This window comes from Branchiostoma lanceolatum, chromosome 5, assembly GCF_035083965.1.
Source record: "Branchiostoma lanceolatum isolate klBraLanc5 chromosome 5, klBraLanc5.hap2, whole genome shotgun sequence".
Lineage (NCBI taxonomy): Eukaryota > Metazoa > Chordata > Leptocardii > Amphioxiformes > Branchiostomatidae > Branchiostoma > Branchiostoma lanceolatum.
In genome coordinates, this window is record NC_089726.1 from 6,945,997 (window position 1) to 6,961,598 (window position 15,602).

At 39.3% G+C, this 15,602-nt stretch overlaps 2 protein-coding genes across 2 annotated transcripts in view; one reads left to right on the forward strand and one right to left on the reverse strand.

The window, feature by feature from the left end:
• LOC136434701 (pseudouridylate synthase 7 homolog) overlaps positions 1–15,602 on the reverse strand; it is a 32,385-nt gene that overhangs the window by 13,511 nt on the left and 3,272 nt on the right. Inside the window, exons 3-18 of the mRNA XM_066427701.1 lie at positions 15,220–15,403; positions 14,543–14,732; positions 13,827–13,965; positions 13,203–13,314; positions 12,746–12,823; positions 11,915–11,980; positions 11,449–11,511; positions 10,928–11,053; positions 10,482–10,543; positions 9,518–9,687; positions 8,756–8,888; positions 8,316–8,432; positions 6,139–6,208; positions 5,678–5,737; positions 5,295–5,386; positions 4,875–5,029 (exon numbers count right to left, since the gene is read on the reverse strand). Coding sequence (XP_066283798.1) covers positions 4,902–5,029; positions 5,295–5,386; positions 5,678–5,737; positions 6,139–6,208; positions 8,316–8,432; positions 8,756–8,888; positions 9,518–9,687; positions 10,482–10,543; positions 10,928–11,053; positions 11,449–11,511; positions 11,915–11,980; positions 12,746–12,823; positions 13,203–13,314; positions 13,827–13,965; positions 14,543–14,732; positions 15,220–15,403 — 1,790 coding nt within the window. The 3' untranslated portion in view covers positions 4,875–4,901. The remainder of the gene's footprint in view (positions 1–4,874; positions 5,030–5,294; positions 5,387–5,677; positions 5,738–6,138; positions 6,209–8,315; positions 8,433–8,755; positions 8,889–9,517; positions 9,688–10,481; positions 10,544–10,927; positions 11,054–11,448; positions 11,512–11,914; positions 11,981–12,745; positions 12,824–13,202; positions 13,315–13,826; positions 13,966–14,542; positions 14,733–15,219; positions 15,404–15,602) is intronic.
• LOC136434704 (hydroxysteroid 11-beta-dehydrogenase 1-like protein) lies at positions 366–5,686 on the forward strand. The gene is made up of 6 exons (XM_066427704.1): positions 366–579; positions 1,514–1,644; positions 2,149–2,260; positions 2,625–2,825; positions 3,210–3,376; positions 3,979–5,686. Exons 1-6 carry the CDS (start codon positions 498–500, stop codon positions 4,201–4,203), a joined length of 918 nt encoding a protein of 305 aa, XP_066283801.1. The 5' UTR covers positions 366–497; the 3' UTR covers positions 4,204–5,686.

The following is a 15,602-nucleotide window of genomic DNA, read 5'->3' on the forward strand; positions in this document are numbered from 1 at the left end:
CTCACTGAGCTTCACTCTACCAACCTGTAAATCATTTACCAAAAATGCTGTTTCACCAGCAGACTTTGTCCCTGCTATACATGTGCTGTTATTTTACAAACAAACTGAGCATCACTGTCCACTGGGCCTGTTCCATTTGTCCAAAAAGTGGGGAGGGGGTGCTGCTGACAATCACGAATTTAAAGGGGTCAACTCATCCTGTAACAGGGGGCAAAGTCCAGTGTCCTATTCTGGTCAGTGGGTGACTTGGGTGGGTTACAATGTAGTACATGGGGGCAGTGAAATTGAAGGGGGAATGGGTACAAACATTTCCTGACAGCCCCCATGGACTATTCAAATGGAATACGCACAATTGCATAACATTATCAAGATGCTGGCACATGTGAGCAAACATGCCCCTTACTCCCATGTGCTGATAGTTGTGCAGCTCTAGCGAAGCAAGCACATACAATCACCACAGACTCTAACCATCCCTGTTCCTGACTTTAAGAGGCACAATGGGAAGAACAGTGTGGTTGCTGGGATCCCTGCTCGCTGTAGGAATTGCGTACATCTTATACGAACCCAGCTTTGACCCTGGTATGTATTGTGGCAAACATACATGATCATTCTTTTACATATGAGGATATATACATATATGTATATTTTATATATTCATATATTGTATTAGCAACTTTTAAATGAATCTATACATAACAACTCATCACATTATATTGTGTAAAAGAAAGAAGAAGGGTTTCATAATATTACTAAGTCTTATTTGTGATATTTTGAATCCCCCTGGTTCTTCTGCTGTGAAACAAAGCAAAACTTTTCAATGGACAATACAAGCCTTCATGCCAATCAGTGGGGTTCCAGGGCATTGCCCCATACAAAACTACTGTAGTTTGGTCACAACTCCAGGGCACAAAAAAAGGGTCATACTAGCTACAATCTAGGTTAAGAACATGTGCCAACTTAAAGGCAAACACTTCTCTTAGTTACGTGCAGGAATGTGTTTATTGGCAGATGTTTACTTTTCTATGTTTAGGAATACATTATATGTCTGGTATGGGCAGTGATGAGGGACCATGTGACTAAGACTATCGACTGTGACCACATCTTGTTTGAAATTTTTTGGCTACCAGCCACAATCTAAGTTTATTCGTTCAGACCCTTGTAGTGCCTAGTGGAACATACATGTAGGACAGAGTGTTTCCTTGCTGTTTCAGTACCAGGGTATATTTTCACAGGGAGGGGTTGCTAGCCCTTCCACTTGAGCATGATCGAGACACCTCCTCAAACACGGGACCCCCATTTTACGTCCCTTCCAAAAGATGAGTCGAACCCAACCAAGATGCCCTGACCAAGGATTAAACTGGTGTCTCCAGTGCAGTTACCAACTATAATTGGAACCAGGAGCTTGACATTGAGGCTGCTACCAGTGGAGATAGAGATCCCTAGCCAATTAACAAAAAACATATACATGTAGTTATTAGTTGACCAACAGCTTTTTTTGGAAATTTCCTAAAAGAGGCCTTACGGGGTGCAAGAGTGGTGATCACAGGCTGCAGTTCCGGGATTGGGGAGCAGATGGCGTACGAGTATGCTCAGTTGGGGGCAAAGGTCATCATCACAGCCAGGAGAGAGAAGAGACTACAGGAGGTAAGGAACGTGATGATGGCAGGTGATGATGGCAGGACTGTGTGTCTGTGTGTTTAAAAGAAATTGTCTAAAACAAACAAAAAAATGAAAATCTCTTTTTCAAAACTGATCAGACATGCTGTGACCTACCACAATTTATACCAAAACTAGCTTGGTGTGCGTTGCCTTGTATATACATGTAATCCTATTCTAGACTGATGGACCATTCATGCATGCATGTTGTGTACTATGTATGTATGTATGTATGTGTGCATGGAGAGAGAGACAGAGAACCCAACTGTCAATTATCATGATAGTGTTATCAAAGAGTAAAGCTGGTCTCGTAGCTCATGGACGAGTCCACCGACGCTGAACTGATCGTCCGGCAGGATGCAAAGGAGCCGATTATGAGTGTTATCAAAAGTGTTTGAAATTTGGATCAAAGAGGAATCAGAGACTATCTCCATAGAAAAACATACTTTTTCTAAGCAATCTCACAATAACCTTTGACTTTTCCTGTTACAGGTGGTGGCTAAGATGAGTGACCTCGGTGCCCAGCAGGCTCTCTATGTAGCAGGGGACATGGGGAAGGCTGAGGACTGTGAGAGAACCATCCAGACTGCAAAGGACAAATTTGGTAGCACAAAAGCCTTTCTTACATAAACCATTAACTTCTTTTACCTTTCTGTTCCGAATCTGTTGATTATCTTGATAATGTACTTGACCGTCTTCTTCCTCTTGCCATATATGTGTCATTTGCTCTTTTCGTGTCTCAGTATAAGGTTAGGGCATAAAGCATAACACACGTAAATAAAGCTTGCAATTTGTTATTTGTTCCTTTAGTTTGTTCCCCACGGTGACCACGAAATACTCTTTTCAGAACTATAGACCAAGGAAATACCCATTACATAAGGTAATGATAATAAACTTTATGTTGCACAGCATCGACTGTATGTTACCTTGAAGTTGATGCTCATAGAAAATTGTTTTATTTTCTGAAGGTGGACTCGATATTCTGGTGATCAACCACCTGGCATCAACAATCGACAACAAGTTCTTCCAATTTCTGTGGGACGGGGACATGGACTATGCTGAGAAGCACATCCAGGCCAACTATGTCAGCTACATCCGGCTGGCTTCCCTGGCCTTACCTATGTTACACAAGAACAGTGGCAGCATTGTTGTGGTGGGGTCGGGTGCAGGTAATTTGGGTTTTACCTTTAGTTTAGTTACTAGACTCTTTAGTGTAGAACCTTTACTGAACGCTCTGATGCCCCTACGACTGACTAAGCTATGGGAGAGAGTGAGTAAGTGAGTACTAGACTCCGTGGGTTACTGGAAAAATAGTAGAAGTTAGCCAGTTATAGAGATAACTAAACTTCAGCAGACAAATCTGTATTCCAATCATTATGACTGGCTAAGGCCTGTAATAAAACATTTCCCAAATATGGGGCAATTCTACAATTTTTTCAGTCGGCAATGAGTCTTTTTTATTTGCAGCCTTGCACTGGAAATGGACAGTATAATATACATATCAGTAACAACTGAAAATTTCTACCTCTTCTGACTCTTCCCCTTTTTTCCAGGCAGATTCGGTGTTCCTATGAACACTATATACTCAGGCACCAAGTTTGGTCTGCGTGGATTCTTTAGCACCTTACGGCAAGAGCTTCACATCCAGGAATCTAATGTCTCTGTCACTTACATTGTGCTGGGGTCCATCGGCACTGAACTTGGCAAGAAAGCAATCAAGGTACTTGACAGATCTGTTTTACTCTAAGTGTGTTGATTGTGATCATGATAGGGCAAACTTTATACCATATCTCTTTCAGATGAGTAGTAGGCTCAAGTAACTAACAATAGGAATCTGCTTTGTAGCAAAATTTGCATCAGATTTCACAGATTTGATGTTACTTTAATATATTCTAGAGCATCATCATGTTGGACTGTCCAAATATGGATTTCCACCCTTTGAGATGAATATTACATTATCTTTGAATTCTTATCAATGCAAAAAAAAAAAAATGTTGAATCCCTAAGGGCTATATTTCATGCACAGAGGAGTTTTTACTTACACGAAAGGTTTTATGCAAGCTACATTTGTAGGTGAGGTAGTGAACAAAAATGGAATAGATCTGTTTATTTTGGAGCCATAGACAGATGAAATTGAATAAGATTCTGTGCATTTGGCTTGGTGTTCATTATGATTGTAAATTAAAGACCATTCTCATCCCATACGATTAGCCATAAGTTATAGAGCTGTAGTTATGATATCAGCAGATACAATACTTTGTACCTTGTACAGTTGTTGTGCAATAAAGTAAATTATATATAATCCCTGTGGTTTACCCCCAGGACAGAGGACTGGACACCACACAACTGATGGCCCCTGTCGCAGAGGCCGCACAAACCATCATCCGGGGAGGGGCTACCCGACAGAGGGAGGTGTACTACCCCTGGGGACAGATATGGACTGTGTCCAAACTCTGGGACTTCTTTCCACAACTCGCAGACTACTTTTTAGAAAAAAGTGTAATTGGAGTCTCAACAAAATTTGACAGGTCTCCATTATTAGACTAGTTAAGATCTGGCAATATCTTAAGCATGCATCTGACAGGTAAGATTGGGACTTGTCAGATGTTCCTTGTTAGAATGGAATGGCCAACACTTGGGGGTGGTATACGTCGTACAATGGCAAACTGAATGCATTTTTTGAATAATCATGCATGTTTTTGGAAAATTTCAGCTACTGTATTTTGTTAATGGAAGTTCTGTCTTCGAAAATTGGATCCTACTGCTTGAGATTCTAACTGCGTGAAAATTGAATGAAGACCAATGATGAATGACATGACATGCCAAATTTATGTGAATCTTTAATTATGTAATAATTTAACATTGATACAGATATTCAACATCAAACTTTAAAGATAATTTCATTCCTTCAAAGTTAGCAGTGCCTAATCAAAATTTGAATTGGCTACCAAGTGAGTAATATATAAAAAAATTAAGCAGAAGTTACTGCAATTCTTGATATGTAAATGGTGACTTAATTTTAGCTACTTTAATGATCACTCTTCAAACACTAAACTTTCATGATCAAAAAAATTTGATGACAATGTTTGATGACGATGTTTGTTCCCACCATTAAGATTAAATGACGTGAACTACTCCCTTTCCCCCAACCACTCAAATTACCAACCGCAATTATACTAAATTGATCTACAGTATGTAAATGTGACTCTCATTCTTACTTTCTCTATGACTGTTCTTGTTGATGACTACTGTGTGTTAAGCATGGCCTGGTGTCCACTGGACGTGTCTGTCTTTAGGATCTCCCGTAGCGCCATGGTGGCGTAGGTGGAGGGTGGCAGGGTGAACTCCACCTTCAGGGCCTTCATCTTTCCATCTTGGGATCACAACAAGCAACAAATTATGTAGAACTCAGTCTTAAAAAACAGGGACAGGGGCGTTATAAACTTCCTGGTACGTTTGACCAATAGTTGACGTCACATATCCATAAAGGCACGTGTCAATAAGGTCACACGTCTGTAATTCTCGCGAGTTTACGTTCGTTACGTTACGTTCTGTCTGATGAAAGATATACAAAATGCAAATGTCAAGCTATAGTCACTGTGATTACACACAACAGTTACTGTAGTGTCTGTCCTTACCTGATGCAGCCACAGGGGCTTCTTTTCCATCCAGGATGTCCTTGTCTGTCAGCATCAGAGGAATCTTCACATCATCATAATGCATGACAGACCTAGAATGAGAAATGGACCAAAGTAAAATCGATTAGATGATGACTATATGACCCTCTGTAATCAAGGGGTTGCATCTGTCTCAATTTCTGTAGCCCTTGGGCCACACATGTGTGCAAGACACTACAGCAGAGGGCTAGTCCATTGGTAGTGATTACGAGAAATGGACGGAAGTAGACTGTATATTATATACACCCGCTGAAATGTATGGTAATGGAATTCAAAATTGTTCCAAATTAAAGCAAAGTTCAACATCTGTAAAATGTGGAGTGGGAATAACATTAAAAACTTGCCATTTGCAATTTGTTGGTTTCACGATGATCTTCCTGTAGGCACCAGACAAGGAGTAGTCCCTGAAAATGTGACATCAGTGGAGCATTTTCAACAAAAGTTTTGGACACTTGAAGCTCCATACTTGAGATATAAAATTTGATGTACAAAAGTATGTAAGCGTGCCCCACAGCACAGTTTGACGGCGTCAAAAGTGCACAGGGAACATGTTTCACGGTAGTCCCAAACAAAATGTATGTCAATATTTTAGGCTAAGTTGCAGTTTGCACACTTTTATCAAAGCTGAAGATTTAAATATTGCTGGCAGAACTGAAGTGTAAACTACTTTTATCAGGATAATACATTATGCATGTCTAGATCTGAATAAAGTGTGTCAAATGATTGTATATTTTGAGAGTATTGCACTATTTAAAGACCTAAATCTGTGGAGAATGTTCACCGAAAGTGTAAATGCTGGACTTACTTGACTTTGTGTCTGATGTTGTCCATATCTAGCTGATCCACTGCCAGCATCTCTCTGTACCACCCCTCAGCTGCAGAGAGCAAACAACAAAACATTTATTATCCATTCATCAAACCAGATGGTAACAGGAAAAGTCATTATTATAAATACTATCAGGTTCTTATAACTCTCACAACCTGAGACTTCTACATTACTTGGCCAATGTTCCTCCAACTTTCTACCACTCCTTAGCTGGTCAGAACAGGACAACAAGAGCTTTTAAAAAAAGCTGGCGTTTCGGCTACGTTTATGAGTGTGAATTGTCTTTTCCCTTTACTTGAAGTAAAATCTGCCAGAGAAAGTCACTCAAGGGCTGTTCAGTCTATAAGAAAAATTGTCATTTTGGGAAATGAGTACTGTTTTAATAGAGAAAGGCAGATTGGGGAAAGCAATTTTGAAGTTGCGTCACTTAACTTAAGTGCTTTTGAAAAAGCTGGTCTTGGCCTACAACTTGTACTTATTTGTAAAATGTACAATAGGCTCATTATAAAAGCTATCAATGTAATTATGTACATGGCACGCAATAAAACATAAAATTTGAAAAAGCACCATTGAATCATCAGCACTATGGTAATTAAGTGAAATAGAAGTTCATAACAGCTAAGGTTCTATCTAAAATGACTACCAAATGTCAAACAAATCAACAGCTACCTCATCCGTATTACTAGTATTCTGGTTTCCGCATTTACAACATTTCTTCCTTATTTTCCTGGGTAATTTTGCTAAAATTCATGAAAATTCCCATAGTTTTGTGCCGAGCGGCGCCACTTTCCACGTCCGTGTTGTCTGAATGAAGTCGATACTGAACAATGGAGCATTTGCTACTGTAACAAAGGATCGCTGTTTTGCAAACAACATCAAGAGCCTCTGTTTACATCGGGGATAGAAGTTTAGTGGCGAGTGTTTTGCAAGAATCATCTTACCGCGCATAGGAGCCGCTGCACGGTATTTTCCATTACAATGAACAGAAAAATTCGAATGCAGGGTTTGGAATCTATGAAGTCCTGTTCATAAGACAAAGGCCTTGTATATATTAAATGAATATTTAGAAATAACAAATATAAAATAGTTCTTTATTTATTAATGAAAAAATGAAAAAATGATATTCATAAATATGATATTGATAGATTAATATAATATCAATATATATTTTTGATATTCAATATCTAAAAAGAAAAAAAAATCCATGCACGGACACGAACCCGGATCTTCTGGGTCCGAAGTGCTTCGCGTTGCCAGATGGGCTAAGCTGCGGTACGTACCCCGTCTCTCTGTACGTAATGCTATAACCTCACTTTATGGTATCATTTATGTTGATTTTTGGTCGTTTTCTTGACGAAATCATTTTTTTTTCTTCTGCAATCTTGTGGAATAGATGTAATATGGTCATTTTTCAGGATATCAAAGTCCGAAACCACAATGCAATGATATTTCCGAACAGTTGTAGCAGTTACATGCGGTCGCCCTCCTGTGTGTCATGCAAATCTAGCCTGCCTGCCTTTTCGTGCTCCCTTGCCATATAAGGCAACGGCTATACAAGGATTTGGGAACGTATTGCCATATAAGGTCTTCTGGTGTGCGACACAGTGTTGAACCAAACAGCATGCATGCATGCATCGAAGCATCCTGCGGCATGCATCGAAGGTAAAAGCCAGGACATTGCGTTCCGGCGCGAAGGCGCCGAAACGCAAAAATTAGTGTTCAACTAATCATAACAGTAGAAAATGTCCTGCCAATGATATGTAACAATGTGATTAGCTGGTAACTTTCCCTCCATTGCTTGACCCATACAAGTGAGAGGCCTGGCATCAGAGGATGAGAAGCTCTATGAAATGTGATTGACTTGCCTACATTACATCATAAATGTCAGTCTGTATTAATTCCTGTGTCTGTCCTTGGTACTGAATATGCCTTCTTATTGGAAAAACATATTTGCTTGACTGTTGTTGGTATGTTTTTGTGTTTGAGTATGTGTGTGTGTGTGTGTGTATGTGTGTGTGTGTGTGTGTCTAGATCTGTGCATATGTATCTGCACTGCAGTTTTTACATGTGCTGCCAGAGGGCACTTACATGTACCACCAAGGGGGTGAAGTCAGCTTTCTTTGACTACTTTTTTTCTGAGTGTATAAACCACCTACCTTTGTGCTGTGGGTAGATGACATCATATCCAAACAAGGGGAAGACAACATCATGGATGGTGTAGTTTCCCAGGTCTCCCTCTGACAACACCTTGGCTTCAGACCTCTGGGCTTCATCTAAACAATACAAACCCAAACTCAGCAAAATAGAAGAAGAGTACAGATGGGAAGCTTGATTGGGTAGCAACGGTTACAACCAAGGAAAAGATTCTGGGTTTGATAGCAGGTCATAATGTTGTGCCCTTGGGAAAGGCACTTTACAGCAGCTATATTCTCACTTGACAAAGAAGTAGTACCTAGCTTTCGTTAGGGACGTCCTCTTGGATGGGATGGCTGTAAAGCTAAACTAATGTACATTGAAAACTAATTTAAAACCACCAATTCTAACTTACTAGTAACTGTGTGAATAGTAAACTTTGAGAACTTTTGAGGAGCCTGACCTTTCCTTTTCTCCAACACCAGATCCCCCGCCACTGGTTGGAAGCCGTACTCCCGTAACCTCCTGCTGACTATGTTGTTCCAGATGTAGCTCTGGTAGCTGTGAACGTACATCAGTCGGGTGTTCCTTGGGATCTGGGAATAAAGGGGAAAAGTTGCTTGTTTCTTCAATCAACAGGTGGGATCATTACACAGTAAACAAATACCTATAAATCTTGAAATGTTCACCGAGGTTTCCTTTTTACAGTTTTTGTGGTAACGCTGCAAATAAGAATTTCCAATGTATTACAGTTAACTACTGTACTGTACTGTTATCTGAAATAAATTGTTTCAACTACGAACTTGAAACACAGTGTAAACAGCCATTCCCCTTCTACCTTGAAAGTAAGTTCCTTCAAAAATAAATGAATTTACAGTAATCTAGAATTCAATTTGAAAAATCTATGAGAACAAGTTATTATCAAAACATGTTCCAATGCCAAGTATCTTTTCAAGTTATCCATAATGCACTTGAAACTTGAATACAAAACTAAAATTTAGCATGCATAAATGTATGAGTCTAGATTTGCATAGTTACAGAAAATCTAGGTTTTGACTTAATTGTAGGAAATGTATACAAGGCAACTATCTATTATCAGACTGATAAATTTGACTAAGTATTGTAGTTACCATCTATCTCACAAACAAACTTTAAGTTAAATGTGTATAGATATGCAGTAACTTGACTTGCAACAAAAGATAAGAAACACACATCTCAAACTCACATTTGATAAAGCCCCCACTAAGTCCTTGCCATTTTTCGCAAGCCCCTCTAGAAGACGACCCTCTATGTCCTTAGACATATTTCTCCTCGGCATCCTCTCCAGAGCACCCTTGGCATCTCTCGTCTTCCACCAGTAGTCCCTGCAGGCAGACACTGCCCCCTCCTGGTGCTCTGTGGTATTGCAGGAAGGTAAGAGGACATACATTTGTGTAGACTACTAGTTAGTTATAACAAAACATTCAAAAGATCTTTCATCTGCAAGTGCAGCTTTAAATTTTTGGCTGCAGTCCCGTTAGTGTCATTTTTCAACTAATTACTTTCTGAAATTAGTAAACATTCTTAAATTAGAAATGCAATCCACATTCTTTATATGCATGCACTTCAACTATAAAAATATACTATTAACATGCAAATTGATAGCATGTCTCTTTATACCTAAAATGAATGCTGGTACATTTGGGTCACTGCTGTAATCATAAGTTACAAAGAGTTTCAAGGTAAGTGGTGAACAAAAGGACAACTTGATTTATAGAATAGAAAGCATGCAAGCCAGAAGAAACAAATGACTGCGCTCTTAAGGGTTTCAATGTTCACTTCTTGACTTCCAATCTTGTTTGTTTATGATTCTTCATCCAACCTAGACAGGGTTTACAAATGTCATTTACCAACCCAAGAATCATATTTATCAATCATATATCTGTAAATAGTGAAAATGATTACAAACAATGTTCTGTCCCCCTTCCCTGTATTGGTAAAATAAATGATTTTTGCCGTGGATAGAAAAAGGGATTTTGAATCCTGCACAGGCTGATTGGCTAGAAAGCTTGGTTGCATCAGAAATTAGTGCAAACCCTGCAGAGGGTGTGTGTCTATGGTTTTCCTTCATATTTTTACTTACAAGATATTTAGGACTCTACAATAACTGATGAAGTATGGAAGATCAAACAATGTTCCAACAGTCCTACCTCCCTCCCTTGGCTTCAGGATGAGCTCTATTGCCTCTTCCCACTTGCTGTGTAGCAAGGCTCTGTAAAGAAAATGAGCATCGTCATTTAAGAAACCATCTTTTATGCTCAAATGCTAACAGACACTGTTGAACTGTAACCTTACAAGATTGGCTCCAGCAACCAGAGGCTAAATAGAGTAGCCAACCGAACAACATTCAAACAGGGACTGAAAGCTACCGTAACAGTAATACTATAATAGCAGAAATTGTGAGACTAATTTTTTTCAGTTCTTAAAATGACCACCCCCCAACTATCATCAATGGAGGATTTTAGAAGTATACCAAATTGAAACTATCAATTGTTATGTTTACTCACAATGATTCAGGATATACAATTGTGTCTCCATTCTGCCCTAATTACAAACAAAGTTGACCTTTACACAAAATGACCAAAATCTGACGTACCTGCCCACGTGGTGTGAGGGCACAGACGTTGTGCCAAACCTCTGCATTCCAAAGTAGTTAATGAAGCCGTAGTCTCGCAGTGAGGTCAGTCCAGCTTCTATCTGTTCTGAACTTCCCGTACAGTTTCTGAAAAAGGCTGGGGCTACATCATCAGGTGCTTATTATTGTCCTAAATTATTAGTAAATATAAATGCCTGCATTCAAATACACCAACTGCACATATGGACAATCTCAACCTACAAAACCTCAAACGTTTGGACCTAAAACATATAGTAGGTTGAGATAGTTTTTGTAGCAGCCAACCTTGGATTTGTATGACATATTACTTTAGAAAAATTAGAAATTTAGAAATTGAATAGGATCCTTAAAGTAAGACTTGTAAGACAACAAAACACATAAAACCTACAAGATAAATTCTTGATTGAAATTTGCTCAAACTACCAAATTGGATTTCTGTCACTTAATGGTTGCTCAATGCCTCTGTGGAAATGGGTTTAAGTACATAATACATGCAGACTCACCTAAGTAGAATGGTGAAGTGATTGCCACTAAGAAGCCCCAACTTCAGAGGCTGTTCTGTGTACCTGAATTCAAACATCAAAGAACAGTTTATCAAAAAGAGAATGATATTCCTTATTTATCTATTCAGTTCAGGGTAGGCGCGCCCAGTGCTTAACACACTGCTTTACACATGCATGCCCTGTACAGAATAACATAAACAAAGAAATAAGAGAAACTAATGTAACGAACAACAAAAAAACGACCCAAAATAACAATATATACACAACTGAGCGTCAAAATTCGAATCATATATCGTAAATCAAAGTCGATGTGCCAGGCCGGGTCTGAAGGTAGCTTCTTGATGTGGCCACTCTAACTGTGGTAAGCAAATCATTCCATGCAAATGCACCTTAAGTTAATGTGGGAATAAGAAGAACATGTAAAATACACTGCCTGTAGTAACTGAAGAATAATACTGACACTTACCTGAAGTTTCCAACTACATATCTTGTCTGCTGCTTGTTTAGGTTAGATAACCTTTCTGCTGCTATCCTAAGAACAGTAAAAAAATGAAACCTTAAGTGACAGATATATAAATCAACAATGTAATAGCTTCAATAAAGAATTGGGAACCAATCCATTATAATTGTTAGTTAATATCACATTATGGAATTTACCTTGTCCAAGTTATTCATAATGATACAGAAAGGAGGAGATTGTACCATAATATCTGAAGCATAATGCTGTTGTAAGGAAAGTTGTTTGAAGTTTACCAACTGTTCCTCTGACCTTGCTAAAACCTACATCAATAGGTTAAGTTTAGAATAAATGCCCATAGTTTTCCCACTAGATCACATACTAACAAAAAGGAAATGCCATTAAATCTTTGAATTGTCCTGTCTAAGAACAATTTTGTAACAAGGAACATATCGAGTGGGTAAGTCACATGTGTTGGTGTAACAGTCAGTGGGCCAAACCCAGAGGTCCTACTACAGGTGTACATGCAGGTTCTAATCTTGATATGCCACCGATATTGATGTTGTGCTTTTGTGAAATGCACATAACACAACTTTCCTCATTTCACTCAGGTTGAAATGAGTACCTAGCATCAGTTAGGGATAGAACGTTAAATGCAGGTCCCGTGTTTGAGGAGAGCCACACCTCAAGCACTTTAAAGAACCCACCACACTGGTTTAATTGTCGTATTGAGGTCACCTGAGACAGCACGAATTGCAGTCGCTCCCGACCCTTGCAATTCAGCCCTTGGCTGCGAAGAGAGAGTTGTCGTCCTAACCAATGACAAAATAACTAACTAACCTGTATGCGGTCACCTCTTGTACAGTGATTGCCCTTTTGTCCTTTGTTCCTGCATATGCAAAGAAGCCAGGCTTCAACCTAAACATACAGAATAATATGTTAGTTCCAAACTTTTCTTCCTATTCAAAATGTTTTAAATGTGTATTAAGTGTACTTAAGTACAGTACCAGAACTGTCTTTTATCATACACCTATTTCACGCTTTACATCAAGCAACATGGTTGTGTTGCTCGCCAAAGCAAACCAGCTGGTAAACAGATCCTTTGGTTTCTTGACAGTTATTGAGTAAAACTATGAAACTTGTTCAAGTGGAAAAGACCTGACTGAAATGATGTACATGTACGATCAAGAATACTGGAAGCTGAACTTTGTATATGCTTCAACTCATTAGACCAGCAAGAAATTTAAATATGATATCTGACAAACACTTGTGGCCCATAGAAATATCAATCATTTACCTGAGATTCATGGCAAGCATGTTGATGGCATCCATGGTGTCCATGTTCTCTTTGTACAGCACGAAGTGGCAGTAGTCGGGTCTGCCCTTGGGCCACTTGAACTTTTTCTGTACTAAAATAGAACACCAAATGCACAGTCATATAGAGTGCAATAATTGATATGACAAACCATCATAAGTATTTTTTAACCTAAACTTTGTTTTTTCAACCTTAAAGTGCTTGTGTCATCAATGACACTAGAATATAACGATAGATTACAAGTAACCATCATAAGTATTGTTCAATGAGCAAAGATGTTTTATTATACAAATCTTCGGTATTCAGTGATGCTGTGATTGCCTTCTACTAACAAAACTGACAGATTTCAATTTGGTACCTGATAAACAAATCTGGACGCAGAGAGTACTGTTACAGTACCTAATGTTATGTACTGTTTGTATTGGTTACGAATATCAATGACTTTGCCTTATTTGGTACAAGAAGACAGTTTTTAGGCAATTCTCTGATTGGTTAACAGCTGGTAAGCGGCCATGCCCTCAATAGTAATTTCGGGCAGATGGTTTGCCGATACTGGTCAAGTGTGTAACAGTCCGCGGGATGACTCTGGCGTGCGAGAATGCTCACCTCTGGCCTGTGAACCTTTTCCATATTTGACCCTGATGACCTTGGTGTTACAGACATCCACGGTCTCACTCTGTAGTCCCGAGAAGAGTTCCTTGATGGCATGGTGAACCTGGGTTCTCTGCTCCTTGTCATCTCCAACCTAAGACAAGAACCACAGTACAGAAATTAAAGTTTAAGAACCCTCAGATACAATGTCATTGTGTATCGTTTGTTCAGACCCTTGTACTGTCTAGTGGCACATAGGGCAGCAAGTTTCCTTGCGGTTTCATTGGCAGAGTATGTTTTTACAGGGAGGGGTTGCTAGCCCTTCTCCTTTAATGTGCTCAAGGCACCTCCTCCAACACAGGACCCACATTTTACGTCCATTCCAAAAGACAGATTTAACCTCAACCACGATGTCTTGTCCTGTCTTGACATCATAACGCCGGTGTTGGCTCGCTGCAGAAGAAATGTACTTTCAATATCTACTGTATAACTTTAGAACGCTAAGCAACATTTGCTCATCCTATTCCGAAGAGATACCTCTAAACCTCTTATGAGATTTTTGCTGATGTGAATGTATCTGAAATATGAGTACTATCAACAATGAATTTCTTTAAAAAATGTTAAGTTTAGCATTGGTTATTCATGTCTTTCTTACATTGGTTGAAGTAGTTGTTAGACTATCATGAATTCAAGAGAATAGGATAGGTAAAATTCAACGCAATCATTCTTACTTGAATATCAACAGCGGCTGATTTGTCCTTTGATTCCAGCAGGTTCTCCAGCTTTTGCTTGTCTTCTTGTGAAAGCACGTCTTCAGCACTGGTGGCAGCCTGTGCGCCGCTATCTACGAGTGGAGCTGTGTCGGTCAGCTGGACAATTCTCCCGCGGACATCCACCTCCCTCACCAGGAAATCCGAGTACCTGTGTGAGGACGGACAGCAGATGGTATAGCACAAACACAAGCAAAACTTTCCTACTACATCATGTAGTACCACTCTCCAAGCAGATGTTTGAAGGCAGTTTGTTACAGAAATGGGGAACTAGGAAGGGGCCGATACAAGAGATCATGATGGCCTCACAGTGATCCAGTGTTAGGTAAAAACAAGGAGGTTAAAAACTTAAAAAGCAGGTGCTAGGCAAAAGATCAATAACATATTATTCAAATAAATGTTATAAATGATCTACTGATTCAAATGTTATTCAGTAATCCGATCTGCTAACGTCCTCTTGCCTACCAGTTAGAGCGAATACCCTGAATGTGAACAAAAACTGTGATCCCTTGTATAAGTCTCTGGCAGTGAGAAATTGTGAAACGGAGGCTAAAATGTCAAAATGGCAGCAACAATTGTTGTGACACACAAACAAAATTTTGCTAACTTTTTATCAAACCGGCAACAGTCCATCTCACCTTTGTTTGATGATCCCTGAGAACCCCTCATGTTTGCTGATGTACTCTGTGATCCCGACATCCGTCTCCTTCGGTGCCAGCAGGTTTACTCTGCACGGAACCTTCTGTCCTGAGACACTGGTGTTGCCCCCGCTACTGTCCTCTGTTTCTGCTTCCCGGCTACTGTCACTGCTTTGTGAGTCATCTTTTGTTTTGCAGAAGAGAAAGAAAATCATTTTTGATTAAGTTGCTCATGGTCTTGTTTGTTGTATTTACTTGTTTGACCCTTTTGAGGGATAATCAGGTACAGGTTTGAATATTCTCAGCCCATATACACATTGTATCATTTAAACCTGATGTTTTGACTTAAACATCTGAAATACAGATGAATATATACAGGCATA

Excerpts from the sequence above, each read along its gene's own strand:
- LOC136434704 (XM_066427704.1), top strand. The coding sequence starts at position 498 with ATGGGAAGAACAGTGTGGTTGCTGGGATCCCTGCTCGCTGTAGGAATT. Across the intron at positions 2,261-2,624 it reads GACTGCAAAGGACAAATTTG|GTGGACTCGATATTCTGGTG; the intron begins GTAGCACAAAAG and ends TATTTTCTGAAG. Across the intron at positions 3,377-3,978 it reads TTGGCAAGAAAGCAATCAAG|GACAGAGGACTGGACACCAC; the intron begins GTACTTGACAGA and ends GTTTACCCCCAG.